The sequence below is a fragment of the Homalodisca vitripennis genome, chromosome 1, assembly GCF_021130785.1.
Source record: "Homalodisca vitripennis isolate AUS2020 chromosome 1, UT_GWSS_2.1, whole genome shotgun sequence".
Classification (NCBI taxonomy): domain Eukaryota; kingdom Metazoa; phylum Arthropoda; class Insecta; order Hemiptera; family Cicadellidae; genus Homalodisca; species Homalodisca vitripennis.
Genome location: NC_060207.1, coordinates 113,934,371 through 113,950,867, shown reverse-complemented (window position 1 = coordinate 113,950,867; position 16,497 = coordinate 113,934,371). Strand labels below are relative to the sequence as shown.

The 16,497-nt window shown below is 34.2% G+C and overlaps 1 protein-coding gene across 6 annotated transcripts in view; it reads left to right on the top strand.

Moving 5' to 3' along the window:
- Nucleotides 1–11,768, top strand: part of LOC124369695 (E3 ubiquitin-protein ligase MYCBP2) — a 663,749-nt gene extending 651,981 nt beyond the window's left edge. For all 6 annotated transcript variants that reach the window (XM_046827769.1, XM_046827783.1, XM_046827763.1 and 3 more), the window contains 5 exons: nt 613–798; nt 1,154–1,261; nt 4,099–4,278; nt 5,755–6,025; nt 11,242–11,768. In XM_046827769.1, the coding sequence (XP_046683725.1) occupies nt 613–798; nt 1,154–1,261; nt 4,099–4,278; nt 5,755–6,025; nt 11,242–11,357 (861 nt within the window). In that variant the 3' untranslated portion in view covers nt 11,358–11,768. The remainder of the gene's footprint in view (nt 1–612; nt 799–1,153; nt 1,262–4,098; nt 4,279–5,754; nt 6,026–11,241) is intronic.
- The last annotated feature ends 4,729 nt before the right edge of the window (nt 11,769–16,497 follow it).

Below are 16,497 nucleotides of genomic sequence, written 5' to 3'. Positions count from 1 at the left end.
TCCAAAGTCTTAGCAGAACATGTCATTGAATTGTTTAGAAAAGTGTATACTTTAATTTGCCTTTTAAATCTAACAAACAATATTATACAATTAAGTTAAATCATCAACTTCTTATTTATATTGAAAATTGACTGTAAAATGTTAATCCTCTTTAAATTACCTTTGCCTAATGATCAATGTTTACAACATTAAAGTTTAGTAAATTCCTTTGTACATTTCTTGTCAAGAAGTCTTCCATAAGTCACTGATAACTATTGTGGAAACTTCTAATGTAGTTATTGGCTGAGACCCTTATTTGGAAAGTGGGGTTATCAATGTTGAGTAACAACAATATGGGAACTTCTTGGATAGATGACTTGTGAGGAATACTTTCCTTGCCTAAATAGACTGGTATTCGTGTGGAAGTTATCTCTGACTCTCCAAGTGAAGGTACCATAATTGTGACAGTAACAGTACAGAAGCTTCAAAATGGATCACAATTGCAACCTAATTTTGTCTAATTTATTGCTAATCAGCCTCTGACATTTTCACGGACACTCAATATTTATTTACTGTACTGAAATATTGATCTTAATTGTAAGATATCGTACTGATGAATGACTGTGTCCCCAGGACCATGCTCACAACGCTTGCACCAAGATGCACGTCTGTGGTCATCTGTGCAGTGGCATTTCTGGAGAGACAGAATGTCTGCCGTGTCTTCATGGCTGCTCCGGGGACCTCACTCTCAAGCAGGATGCAGACGATATGTGCATGATCTGCTTCACCGAGGCTCTCTCTTGCGCTCCTGCCATCCAGGTACTTGTACAGAATAAAATTGCTATTACGTATTGTCAAATATAAGGTTTTATGTATATATGTTCATTTCATACACTTGGATATATCATGCATATTTTTATTTTTGTTATCTTAACTTTTATAGACCTATTTTGGAAAGGAAAACTATTGTTTCCAAAAGATTACCTAAAGAAAATCTGTTGCTAAACCACAGTTGGAAAATTAAAGAAATAGTCTCCCAAATACTATAGTCTAAACTGAAGAAAATATAATTGTTAAGTGGCATAAGTTTGAATAAGAAACATACTGCATAGGATTTGGCCGGCCAGTAATTTTTTGAACATGAAACATTTACACCATCTCACTTATGTTTTAGCTCAAGTGTGGACATGTGTTCCATCTCCACTGCTGCCGCAATGTTCTGTCCAAGCGGTGGGCTGGGCCAAGGATCACATTTGCATTCTCTCAGTGCCCAATCTGCAAGGTACGAGGAAATCATTTCAAACTTAAGAAGATAAAACAATTAAGAGCTGGTTTTAGTAAAACAACCTTGAGTTTCCCCCCCTAAGAACAATGCTAAACTTGAAACAATATTACAGCCTAACATGTTAATCATAGAATATAGGAGATGTCTTATTTTAAAGATATATTTAATATGCAAGCTAACCATGTTTATTTTTCTTCTGAAGTATACCGGGTGAGTTTTTTAAAGTGATCCAATAGCTAGCTTTTTAATTACACGACTTAGCACCACACTTTAAATTTGGAACTTGCTCAATTTTAAGTTTCACTCAGGAATACACTTTCAAATTTTTTGAAGACGGCCGCCATTTTACAATATGGTGGCCAACTTTATAATCTTTTATGGACACTCTGTATTTTATGTTGTTTTTAGATTCTACTCTAAAAAATATAAGACATTTTTGCTATTGAGAGTTTTTCGATATCTCTAATGGTTCAGGACCTACGTGGACTGGAAGTTTTCATCATCAGTAGCATGAACTCTTAAAGCATGTTTAATCAATGTTAGTTTTATGTGTTGTTAGTGTTTTGTTTTTTTTTTTTTTTTTTTTTTTTTTTTTTTATATTAGACATATTTTACGCTGAGCATTAATCATTTTGCTTTGATATTCATTTAACTTTTCAACTAAATGTTTAGTAAAAAAAATATTTGAGATAAAAAAAGATTTCAGAAGCAGCGACTTAGATAGATAGCAGTTAAACAAACACATTTAAAGAATTATACATATTTTATTGAACACATTTAAAAATTATATAAAAAATTACTATTGTAATAGCAATACCAAAACAAAGGACCAGTTCTAATAGCTTAGTAACGTTACAAGTTCAAATCAAATGTTCGAAAGTGCTGCCCTTCTGTCTCAATTCGCTTTCTGAGTCGTTGCACATGCACTCTTTGTACACTAATTGAAACGTCTTCGCCAATTGAGCTGTAATCGTTGTGTATCCTTTCACGCATGTCTTCGGGAGTTGTAGGGGGCGTGCGGTACACCTTATCCTTTATGGCTCCCCACAGAAAAAATCCAATTGGTATTGTTATTACAATAATAATTTTTTATATAGTTTTTAATGTGTTCAATAAAATATGTATTCTTTAAATGTGTTTGTTTAACTGCTATCTATCTAAGTCGGTGCTTCTGAAATCTTTTTTTACTAAACATTTAGTCGAAAAGTTAAATGAATATCAAAGCAAAATGATTAATGCTCAGCGTAAAATATGTCTAATATAAAAAAAAAAAAAACACATACAAACTACACACATAACAAAACACTAACAACACATAAAAATAACATTGATTAAACATGCTTTAAGAGTTCATGCCACTGATGATGAAAACTTCCAGTCCACGTAGGTCCTGAACCATTAGAGATATTGAAAAACTCTCAATAACAAAAATGTCTTATTTTTTAGAGTAGAATCTAAAAACAGCATAAAATACAGGATGTTCCATAAAGGATTTTAAAGTTGGCCACCATATTTTAAAATGGCGGCCATCTTCAAAACATTTGAAAGTGTATTCATGAGTGAAACTTAAAATTGAGCAAGTTCCAAATTTAAAGTGTGGTGCTAAGTCGTGTAATTAAAAAGCTAGCTATTGGATCACTTTAAAAAACTCACCCGGTGTACTTTTTGAATATTTAAATAATTAAATATAAAAAGTTTTATAGTTTTTCTAAGTAACCTAAAAAAATTCACTCAAATTTTCATATATTTTTGAATTTAAATACATTACTAAAAAGCGTTTGGATGCATATTGATCATATTTTTAAAATAAGATATCTTCCATGATTCTACAACTAAAAATAAGGTCGTAAAAATGTTTGAATTTCAATGTAGTTCTTTGTTGGATTTTGGTTAAATGGTGGTAATGATTTTCAGGCAATTACTGCACTGTTATGTGCCATTTACTTCTTATTGTGCATTATTGGAAAGTTGTTAGACTGTGTAGTGGTACCAATGTTATTTTCACAATGTAAAATATCCTGCCAATGGAAAATCGGAAGAAAATGTCACAGATTGCTCCCAAACAATAACAAATATCAACTTATGTAATCTCCAATAATTGTCTAATATATCTTTTTTCTAATAGAAGATCTAATTATATGAAAATAAAATTCTAGAATCTCCACTTTAGGATAGGGTAAAGTGATTACATTATCTGAAACAATACAGGCTAGTTTTACACAGACTGAACTCTTACATATCAGTACATTTATGTTATGATTAGCATTTTTGGCTTGTTAAGTTGTGTAATTTTGTACTATGGTGTAAGACTGAAAAGTTACTGAAAATTTTCATTGAGTGAAAAATCTGTTTGGAACCTTGTAATAAGTTTTTGGTGAAGGTTAAAATGATATATAATTTTGCAATAGGTAAATGCAATTATAAATGATTTTGATTTGTGGATTTAACCAATATAAATTGATTTAAAGTTTTCATAGAACAAAACAATATATTTTGATTAGAATCATGAATATAGGGAAAATGATTATAGGAAGAATAAAAATCATTTGTGAGTTTTTTATGTTGGGCAAGTAAATTTAAAAGAAATTTAAATTTATAAATAAAAACACAATAAACTTCTATTATCTTAACAAGCATGAACATTAAGTCTGAGCAACATGTTACAGTGTCCAGTACTAAAAACAAACAGAAACAAAGAACCAAAGAAAATAAAAATATCATGTTCTCAAATCAAACTAGGTACAATGTCAGTTGTACAATTAATTTTCCTATTTTTAATAGTTTTAAAGTGCAGATATTCTTGTATACAGATTATTATTTGTTGTTCACTGTAGGCACCCATGGAACACCCAGTGCTGGGCGAGCTGCTGGCTCCTATCTTGTCACTCTTGGAGGATGTCCGTAGAAAGGCTGTAATGAGATTGGAGTACGAGGGACTGGACAAGGGCCGAGCGGACCCTGCCTCTTACGCTATGGACCGTTATGCCTACTATGTTTGCTTCAAGTGCAACAAGGTAATAAACTCCTAGATCAAGATTCTTTTGTTCCCTTCAAAGTGCTTTTGTAATTTGCCTCCAGGAAACTGAACAATATGTCACATGATTGTACAACCAGCAATATACAATGTTATCCATTCCCCAAACCAGTAAAACACAGTTTCTTCTTTGTGATTTTAATTGTGTCGCTAAACATAAAGATGGCAGACCCACCAGTATCAATGGCATACAGTTTACTTTACTTCTAAATTGTGACGTCTTCTATTAATTTTATATTTCAACCCAAGTTGTTAATCATGTTCTTAGACAAGTGCATATTTTAACTTTTTAATTTTGCTATAAAGTAATGTCCTGGGGAAACTCACGATTTGGGGAAAGGATTAGTCAGAAAATGAGTGGGTTAAACTCATAAGTCACATATACATTAAATTTTCATGTATTGTTATTTATTTGTATTTAAATTACATAAATGCATTTTGAACACCTGTATGCCCTTAAATAATGCCAATTTGATTTTATTTCAAGTTAAGTGTTAGGACATGTCAGGTTTCACTCATAACTGGTGGGTTTTGATTATTATCAACTTGGATCATATTAGTTTGGATCACAATCAAGCTGGAGTGTGCTGGTTTCATCTTTCACTGTAAATACCACTTTATCATCAGAAATTTTTGTCATTTTATACCATAAATACAAACTTTGGTTCTGCCAAAACTAAATCAAAAGTTAATAAGAATTAAAAATTAATAAAATATGTCATATTAACAGAAATTTGTATATTGATTAGTTTTTATAAAAAGATACAATGTTATTTTTCTTTTACTATTTAAAAAATATTATTTTTTCATTAAAGCAGAACTTTCTGTAAACCCCTCTAATATGTCACAAGTTAGTTTTAGAGAATCTTGCAGTAAACAAATTCTTCAATCCGTTAAAGTTTTATCTCTATTATATATTTACCTCTTGTCATTTCACAAGACATACATGTAGAGATAACAGTATTTATTTTTCAGATGTTTGCCATCACTCAGTGTTACGAAAAAATCAATGCATTACATTTTGAGGTCTACAATCTGATATATTCCTTAGGTGGAAAATAATCTTAACACAAGCGAGGTTCAAATAACAAACCTTATGAAAGCGTTGTGACACACTTGAGTCAGGGATGACAATAAACATGCTGTGCGTCAACTCCATCCTCACTATCTCTAAAACATGCACTTAATAAAGCAAGCACTAATTTGAACTGAAGAATACAGTCAAAATAGCTCTGGCTGCACACAATAACCTCTGCTCCGTATTGAATACCACTGAGAGCAACTAAGATAGACACAAACAATAGTGGTAACTATTGAAATAAGTAGATTATGATATGCACTTTCTATTTGAATTAAAAATTGCCACAATACTAAATTAAAATTATCCCTTGACTGTGAATGTGATTTGAAAGCTGATAGTACCATGATTGATTGTATGTACTTGAATGTTGGGCAGGCGTACTATGGAGGAGAGGCTAGATGTGATGCAGAGCTGGGTAGTGGTGACTTTGACCCTGCTGAGTTGGTTTGTGGGGCCTGCAGTGACGTGTCTCGGGCACAAATGTGCCCCAAACACGGCACTGACTTCCTTGAGTACAAGTGTCGCTACTGCTGCTCTGTCGCTGTGTTCTTCTGCTTCGGCACCACCCACTTCTGCAACGCCTGCCACGACGATTTCCAACGTGTCACTAACATACACAGAGATGAACTGCCAACTTGTCCAGCTGGTGAGTATGTTTTATTTATAGTTCAACAAGCAACAAAAAATAAAAAAGTTATTAGATTGTGAATTCAAATAAGTGGGAAATATATAAGTGTAACACAAAGTGTTACATAGACTATAGTTGTGAGTTTATGGTAACACACATATTATTCCTTCACCAAAAACTGTTATTGTTAGTTTATGATTTATTCAAATGAACAATTAATAGATTTTGTGAGTATTTAAGTAGCAGGTTTAAGCTTTCAGAATTTCCTGAAGCTCATAGAGGATTAGATCTTGGTGTCTTTTTTAATATTTTATATTTAAAAAGTGAAAATATATTGATGTTGTTTGATTATTGATTTTCAATTAAGACATTTCAAATAAATCCAATAATGTTAGGGTAAGTTTTTTATCTTTTTTTGACAAATATATTATTAAAAAGAAAACATTTGCTATTGTTAGGCATGCATATATAAGGATTTCAATAATTACCACACACAAGTTTATCTAATTTGTTCCTTGAAGATTATGAATTGTTGTTGTATCAGAAATTAATGTTTTTTTAAATAAAATAGGGTGTCTCATAGGTGGAGGATCACAGTTGAGAGATGATCAGGGAGGTCATTTCCAACAAGAAAAACCCTTATCTGATTGTTGATAGTTTTATACTTATTTAGGTTTTGTGATTTTGATGAAAATTATGTTTATAAGCCATGAAAACATTAGGTAATCAGAAATAAAAGTAATAGATCTTATATTATTTTTTTTGTGACAATAAACTAAAAAATTTTGAAGAACAGCAATATTTGAAGCTACGGTGGAACCTTGGTATATCAAACCTCAGTATATCGAATTCCTTGATAAATCGAAGTATTGTCATTCTCCTTGAATGTGCCGTTTCCTTCACTGCTAATTTTACCTCTTTATATCTAAGGATTAACGTATATAATTATTAAAGGTTGAAAATAAATAGCCTCTATATATCAAAGTTTCAGTTTATCAGTACAAGGAATCGGAGTACAGTACCATATTTTTCATGTCAATACTTGAAACCCCCACCACTGAACCTCCTTTGTTTTCTGTTGTTGCCAGTGGAATCACCACTCCACCCTCAGTTTGATTTGGACGTTACAGTTATTTGAGCGAATTTAAGTTAACTCAGTGAACTGTGTGTGTTATATTTTCAGCTGTGACAGTATTTCGTGTGAAAGTATGTTTGAAAAACAAAAATCTTTATCTTATCAAGACTGGGCGCCGGGAATAAGAAAAAAAGTGATGTCATAAAGAAGTGTGGTGTACGAGCTAATATTCTCTTGACCATTTCCTACTACACATTAACCCGATAAAGTATTCATAATCAAGTCTACATTATTACTGTAGCTGTTGTAGACCTCTATATATTAAAATCTGCCCATTTAACCTTGATATAATGAATAACAGAACAACGAATGTAAATCTATCTAAATCAATATCTATCGAAATTTCGTATTTCCCTTTCAGTTTTGATATATCGAAGTTCCGCTAGATTTTAATATATTGTTACAAAAAATACTTAAAAATTGCGTTGCTTCATCAAATTCAAAATTTTCACCCATATTTAAATAAATATCATGCTAAAAACAGGTATTTAATAAAGTGGTCTATTATATATTATAAAACATATTTGTTAAAAGTTTATAAACATGTTCAATAAACAAAATGGTTTGCTTTAATAAAGTCATTCGTTGATGGAAATTTAAGATTTCTCGTTATAAAAATAAAACATATAGTCCGTTACAAGTTTATTTGGAATATCTCAATATGACTAGGATAATAATTTAGAATGTGTGTTTTTATGTGCAACTTAAATGTGGGTATGTTATTTTTGTATTAGTAATAAAACATTGATTCATGGAATTTATTGTATTTTTCCTTTAGTTTTGCAATTTAAAAAGCCATAGATTCTTTTAAGTCGTAAAAGTGTGAGTATTCATTGTTTTGTTTTGTTAAACTTCTTTACACAAAAATGAATGACTATCTAAACTAAAAAGGAAAATTTACTAAATTAATTACAGGAACTAACATTTTATTAATAATACAAATATTTTGTATATATATATATATATATATATATATATATATATATATATTATATTATATATATATATATATATAATATTTGTATTATTAATAAAATATTAGTAAGTATATAAAATATACTTATAAATATTACACTTATTATAAATATTAGTACTATATATAAAATAAAGTATTATATATAATACTTAAATTATATAAATAATATTTATCCAACTACTGTACTTAAAATTATGCTGTTTTATTTTATCGCCGCTTAGTAAGTATAGTAAAAGGGTAATTTACAATTTATCAACTGTGAATAAATCTAATATAATGGTTCTTGAATCAAGAACTGATTAATCACGAAACATCGTATTTTACGCGACGTGGCTCGTGAAATTGTAAAGATTGACATGTGTTCGTGAGCTACATCTGACGCTGGTTGATTTAAGGTCACCTCCACTAGTGTAGTGAGTTTATCTTGGTTAGTTCTACTACTGTGCCGTGGCAAGCCTCCGCCCCCTCACAAAAAACCGTAACAATGCACTGGACAATTAAAATCGGCCGACCGATCGTTTCTGACTTCGGCACTAATCGAGTTGTACGCTTTAATAGGCAACGCAGCAGAGCGGTAGTAACCGCGATACAAACGGGTTTTTTGTACTTAAGTATTATTCAGTCGCCGAAGTGGGGTCTCTGGATGAAGTTGTCCAATTCTTATTTTTTAGAGAAAAATAGTATTTTAGAAAGACGTGTGTTAGATAGATAGCACAGGCCTAAAATGTACAGTTTTATAAACAGGCGTCAGAGTTCGTTTCGTTGAATAATATAATGTTTGACGGTTTGATAAGTGGTGCAGTCCGGGTTTTTGAGTACGCCAGAATGTCAGTTGGATTTATACAAAGCTTAAAAGATACCTTTTGGAGAAGAAAGTAGTGGATTAGTTGCAACAAGTACCGCAACAAGTCGAGAAGGGGGCGTTTGCGTCCTGTTGCACAGCAATGACAGACTGGGCTGAGGGTTGAGCGGCAGGAGAAACATTTCATGTCTAGAATTGGCGGCGGATAAGCGCCATAGTGTGGTACCGCCCTGCAGCTCACGTCTGCCATGGGTAGTGTCGATTGTTTCCCATATGTACAACACAAACATTAAACTTTAAATCGCGGCCGAGGCCTCTGATGGTCTACAGGTATGAACGATTGCACCTCTCACACGCTCCGATTGTCATCAAATTACATAGGTTAAAACAAAGGAAGTGGTGTTATGTTTTGATATCACGGTCACATCCGAATTTTGACTGAACTGCGTTTACACCGGCAAAAAAATAGCGCAAGTTTTGTGTCCAACTAAACATCGCTAGTCTAAACGGGCGCAAGAGATCTCGCGATCGCTGCCGCAACCAGTGCAGGACAGTTGGTTACAAGAACTGGAGATCAGTGTTGGCTACTAAAATTTCAGTTATAAACATTGGCGAGACATCACTGTCGTGTGTAAACAGACTTCGTCTTGACTCTCGGAACAACCAGCGATATAACTAGCAAGTAATTGCGACAGTTCTCGTGAGTAAAATTGCTTATATTATTCACATTATGCTACAGTAGTTGTGCAAATTCCTTCGCAACTTTAATTCCCAGTGTAAACGCAACTTTAAGTGATTGAAGTCTACAAACGGCAAACGGCCAGTCGATCGAATCAGCCACGCTTATCAGTTTTCGTCGTCAGAGCGGTATTGGTTGGACGGCGCGGCGACGGCTGGAAATCCCATCAGTTCTCCGGTCAACAATTTACCGGAACGACTTCTTACGCACACGTGACGATCTTTCAAACGATTTGAACTGTTCAACCAAATAGTCCAACGTGCATGAAGACCTTTATGTCTTCTTGTTTCGTAATTCTTGACTGTAGTCCAACTGACTAACTGACTGAGTCTGTTGCACTGTCTGTTTATTTGTTGCTTGTACTGAACCGACCTTGTGTACCGGCGAAATCATTGTCTCGTACAGAAAGATCGTCCACCTCTAGACCTCTGACTCGCAATACTGGGCTGCAGTCTGCCCCACGGTAGCGCTGTGTTGGTATTTATTTGTTATCTTAGTATTTACGAATTGGATGCATGTATTTTCTAAACATCACAGAAAGAAAAGTTATTAGGTATACACAATGTTATGTCGACTCATCGAAAGACGCAGAGAAAACAAAGGAGCTTAAAATAGGTGAAACGATAAATCGTCAGCGGATTTCTCGCACATCGCTAGCGACAAAATGCTAGAGCACCGCAGCTTTGTGGCATTTCTTGCAAATACTGCTAGTGACGATAAAACGTCATCGTTGCACTTGGGTTAAATACAGTACTACAGAGTTGTCTATTTGGTTTGAAAATAGACTATATAATCGGAAATTTCTGACCGGGAAAACCTGGAAAAAAACCAGGAATTTGGAAAGAGGTTTTGAGTGGCCACCCTGATTAGTAAAACTCTCCTTAAGCCACAAAAAAGTTTGCAAATACTTTTTATTCTGAAAACTAGGATTTGTCCTTCATCTTTATTTCATCTCTCTTTTTATTCACTAATTTCATTTCCTGAGTGTAATGATGACACTTCTCATTAAATATTATTATATTTCCAAAATACTCTCACCTTTCTGTCTAAACTGACTCAGAATGCCTTTCTTTGATTTGGAATCTAAGTTATTTTGATATTAGGTCAACAACTTCAAAACTAACCAGGCACAGAATATCTGAAAAGATATGCTTTTTGATCATTTCATGTTTACTTGTAGATACTGATAATTGACTGATACCTACGTATGAAGCAATTTTATCAATAGTGAGCCAACGTCACTTCTGATAAAGTCTCACACACACAAACTGCTCTTAAGTTGCCGTCTGTGGAACTTGACCTTGGGTGTCGTTCATGGCTTAAATTTTCCCCACTTAAACAATCTGGCCCCAGTCAAAAATATGAACCCAAGACAGGAGTGACTACTGGAGTGAGTCTCCTTCTGACACATTTGCCTTGGACACCTCACTTTGCAAATCAGCTTGCGATTTGCTGAGAAAAGTAAATGAATCATTTTGTTTATACCTGACTCACACTTATACATATACATATACATATTAATAGGCATGTTGTTTTCTAATGGTTAAGACAAGATGCTTAACCACACAATGGACTGTTGCAGGACCGAGAGCCAAACAGTTGGATGGAGACGAGTGTCCATTACATGTCAAGCACCCGCCTACTGGGGAGGAGTTCGCTCTTGGTTGCGGAGTTTGCCGCAATGCCCACACGTTCTAATTATGCTTCCTCCTTCACTCGTTTTAGAATATTTTAAGTTGAATAGAATATTCTCTTAGTATAACCTGCACATTGAAATGTACTAAGAATACTGAGTGCTATCAAAATGTAATTTAATTAGTTTTAATCTATTTTTAATTCCTCTATAAGGATCTTTTATCATCTGTTTTTTATTTGAATTAGGCTAAGACTTATTGTTAGTTAAACAATTATTATAATTTAAACGGTTGCTATTGCCTTGAATTTCTGTTCCTTTACTAGCAGAAAATAGTGCTATTTACGTTATAAGATTAATATTATTGAACTGCCTCTCTGATGTTGTGTTTTAGCGCTTCTTAATTTGCACTTGTAATTTATTGTGATGACTGTGCTGAGTAAGTGATTTTAAAATAAATATTTACCTTGTCTTAATTGTTTGTCTGTAACTCCTAAATCCACTGTAGTTTATTACATTTATCTCAAATGTGCACAGTGTCTGATTTCCGTGTCGGTGGACCAGTAATCAGTAAGTTTCACTGGAAAATGAAAAGCGATTAGCCAATATCACATTTAATCGGATATTTTAAAATATTCCAAATGACGACAACACAGTTCTGGAACCATTGTTAGAGGAGAGTCATGTGCAAAACTTGATATCGTTCATGTATAGCAAAGGCATTCTCTACCTATGTCAAATCCTGAGTTGATAATAATTAAATTAAAATGTAGTGAGGCTGCTCCCCGTTGTGAGTAGTGAATATAACACACTGTCTGTATACACCTATTGATGAATGCATCTTGAATTGGTACATTCTTGCTATACCAGAATGTAAGCATTTCAGTACCAGCTGCTTGATCCCACGGCTTATTGAGAAGTGCAAATTTGAAATTGGTTGGTTTCAGGACCATCAAAAGGGATCCAAGCCTTTTGTTTTTAACATATGTTATAACAATTTTGGGATTATAAAAATAAGGAAAAGTTTATAAAATTAATATAGCTACTATATTAACCAAAAACTCTTCTTTTATCTAATATAATATAGAGTTGATTCAGCAAGAAAATAACCTTGTCTCTATGATCCTGTGAATCTATTGTAACTTAACCTTGATGTCTAGACAACTCCAGGTAATAATGACATTCTTATCTCAAGATGTCCCTAGGAGGTAAAAATCACTCCTCACAAGGTTTAAGAAAAGCCCAGTCTCATACGGGAATCAGAGCACACCATGTACATATTTCGTAGCAATCAGCACACAAAATGGAAAGAATATTATAAAGGAACTTTTTTCCAGAGTAAAAACAATTAAGAGGACCAGGGCGATCAATGAGCAGACTGGTTTTGGCATCACATCAAAACTGGAAAACTTCTCAGGAATATTTTGAAATGTGATGGGCGAGATACTGGAATGACTTATTCACTGTGTTTCAGGCATAAGGAGAAGAAGAATAACAAAGAAAACTAAAAACGTCCTAGTCAACATTCTAAAGTTAGGTCTGGAGAAATAAGGTGTGACAGTGATGCTTGTTACTGTTCTAGTTCCTGATCAAAGTGTAGTTGTACACATTAAAAATCTGGATGGGGAGGCAACAAAAGAAGAAGTGCACAGTTCAACTCAAGGTAGTCAGGGACAGTTAAGTTTAACTGAATCAAGGTTGGACTTAAAGAAGACAAACAGAGATAGTTATTGCTTGTGTTAACAAGCGATCTGTCTGCTTTAGATGTGAAAGTGAAGGTCGTAAGTGGAAAAATTGCCCAGAGAAAAAAAGACAAGCAATGAACAGGCATTACAATCCTGCAGTTACATATAAATCAAAGCAGAGCAGTTCATGACGTATTACTTGCAAAAGTACAAGAGTTATCTACTGATCTTCTGTTGGTAAGCGAACAAACTGATCGGCGGTAGCAAGAGGATAATGGAAAACAGTAGTTTTGAGATCAACTAAATGGTCAATATCAGCAAGTGTAACACAGGCAGGCTTTGTGTGGGTGAAGATAGGAGGTATTTATGTATTTAGCTGCTAATTCTCACCTAACGAGTCAACCGATGATTCTAGACACTCAATAAACATTTTGAATTTGCCATCCAACAGGGAAACACACCTGCCGTAATAGAAAAACGAAGATGTATGGAGAAGTGCGTACACAATAGTGGCAAAGACATGATCGACAGAAAGGCTCTGCAACCGGATCTTGCACTAGAAATGAATCTTGCTGATGGACTTTTTCCAACCCACAACGCGCCTTAAGAGGAACTTTTTAATCGCGCATCAGAGGAATGCATTCTGAGAAACCCGGATGATCATAAGTGGTGTCCCTCAGGGCTCTGTAAATGGAACCTACATTGTGGAATGTTCTCTATGATAAATTGTCGAAAATAGACCTACCACCTGGAATAATGATAGTAATGTTAAGCTACACAACAAAGCTGTGGTGGGAAGAGTTGATTCAATATGAATGTTGAGTTAAGCTCCGAATCACTTTCCTCTTAGTGCAGCATCTGAAATCTGAAGTCATGTTCATCTGATGTTACAACGATGTAACTAGTTTATGTTCAGCTTCGTCGCAGACTTTTCAGATGAACATGACTCCAGGAAACATCACCAACTCCAATAGTAGACTAGACCTATCGAACTACCCTTTCCCTTGCACCCCAGAAACTCAACATTTGCTGTTAGTGATGTGCCGCTCCTGGACATCCATGAGGTTTCCCAGATTTAAGTGATGAATCGGTTTTTGCTGTGCCCTGTGTGAGTTCAACTGGAAGGTATAAAACGGCCAGAAGGGAACCTTCCTGGGAATGTAATTCCACCTTAGGTTAAAAAGTAAGAAAATAAAACCAAGTTGAAGAAGGACGAGCAGAAGTCAGGTATCCTGAAAGTCAAGCGGTATCAGTTGATCCAGTAGATGAGAGTAGGACGAAACAAAAAATACATATTAGATGATAAGAAAGTAACCAATCAGTTCAGCTCAGCCTGATAGGATGTAATAAGAAGGCAAGAACTAGATCAGGCAACACCAGGTGTGCGCGCATGGAAATACAGCTCTTGAAGGAGGAGAAGGTGATTGTGGAAGTGCTTTGAGCACACACCTGTCTGCCTATCTGCACCATATGTCGAAAATTAACTGACATAATATGTTATAGACGTGAAAGTTTTGCACGAAGCTTCATTTTTATATGAGTAACACTGAGTTTGATGATGGTGCATGTCTCTCCAAGGGATTTGGCTGAGCGTTAGCAAATATTTTTACATTTGCCCTGTAGGTAACCATGATGGCAACGAGAAAATAGTAGAATAAATAAATTTGTAAACAAATATGAGTACAATAATATGACATTTCAACATGCGTAAGTTTTATTCATAGAATTCATGGAAATCTCTCATTCTCCTCCCTCTTTTGTTGTCTTTTCGTAGCGTTTTCTATCTTCCATCGCTCAAGCTCTTTCTTCTTTCGTTTCAAACTATTTTTGACACAATTCTTTTAAGACAATTGGGATGCTTTCCCTTACTATCCTTTTTTTCTCGTTTTCTTCAAATGCAGGATAAAAGAAGTGCCTTTTGAATGGACTTGGTATTTCCACTTGTGATGGACCTGCAACGTGTTCATTATTCAATGAAATTTCTGAATTCTTCGATGTTCCAGGATTGTCTTTGGGGTGAGTACATCACGGACGCACCTACGGGGGAGGACGAACAGGACCTGTCTCCCCCAAGAGCATTTTATTTCAAAATAAACGATCGCCTAATAGTCTGCTATCGGCTAAAAACAACATTTATGATGGAACTTTGTACTAATCAAATACATACGGTAAATTAAAACTTATTCCTATTTAACTAACGAAATTCATAGCACTGCACATATAATAATTCTAATTAATAATAATAATATTAAAAACTCTAAATATTTTAATTTCACCGTCACGCAACACCTTCGAAAGTGAGGTTAGTATCTACTATTTGTTGTAGCTTCTACGTGTACCCAGCAATTTCACTAATTGAGTACAAAATGTACTCGTATTTAGAATCATATATTACAAAGTACTCCTGAAATGGTAAAGGTACATGTACTGTGCCTGTGGAGTCTAGTACTGTATGCTAAACCCAGGAACGACGGTAACCGAGTAGTGTACTCGTACTTGTTTAGAATCGTAAGTTATAGAGTACTCTTAAAATGGTACTGGTACATGTTCCAGTTACTGTTACTGCTAAACGAGTCCGAGAAAGGTGATAACAGTGAAAAGTATCTGTAAAAGTAACCTGTACCGGGTATATTCGTTTGCGGTAACTTGTACTCTCAGGACAGACGAGTACCCGGTACAAAGCATATTTTGCAGTAATCCCGAGACGTGATCAGTTGCCACAGTAGTGAGTGAATTGCCGAGCTCTGAACAGTTTGTTGTCACTACAAGGCATCACAGCCCTGAACAAACTGGCGATTTGAGCGTTAAAACGAGCTGTTACCTGTTGTGGTAAATTAACAAAACCTGGTAAATTTAATCAGTATTAAAAATTCATTGTTTTTTATGGTGGTTTACAAAATTACACGCTCAAAATAATGAATGAGAGCTCCATAACGTAACCATTTCTGGGTTTTGTGGACCACCCGGTCAAGCATAAAATGTAAGATGGTAATTTAACAATTTTATTTTCATACTTTTCTAAATTCTAAAATTATATAGCCTACACAGTAATAGTTGACTTGTACTTATCTTGTATAAACATTTCGTCTTAATCGAATCGAAGTTTCTAGGGTATGGATTTTTAAAGTAGCAGTTTGGTTGAAAAGTGCCAAAAACCCGTAATATATCCTTGTTATTAATATAAAAACTGATTATTGTTAGTAAACAGTTTTCTATTTAGAAGCACAGAAATAAACAAGCTAAATTGTAACAAAACTCTCGTTATTGTAGCTCTATCAGTTAGTTTTCGGTCAACATTAAAACTCGGATATCCATACAATTTTGATTCGAGAATAGACATCAAGATTTTGTTTTGGTCTAGATTTTTTACTTAAATTTAACTTTATTGTTCAATAGTTTGTTAATGTTATAATTAAATTTCATTTTAACTTAATTAAATACACTTCATATATATTGTATTTGTTGCAGAATATTTTAATTATCCCTTTATAAACCTCCTGGTGATTGGTGGTAGAGTGGT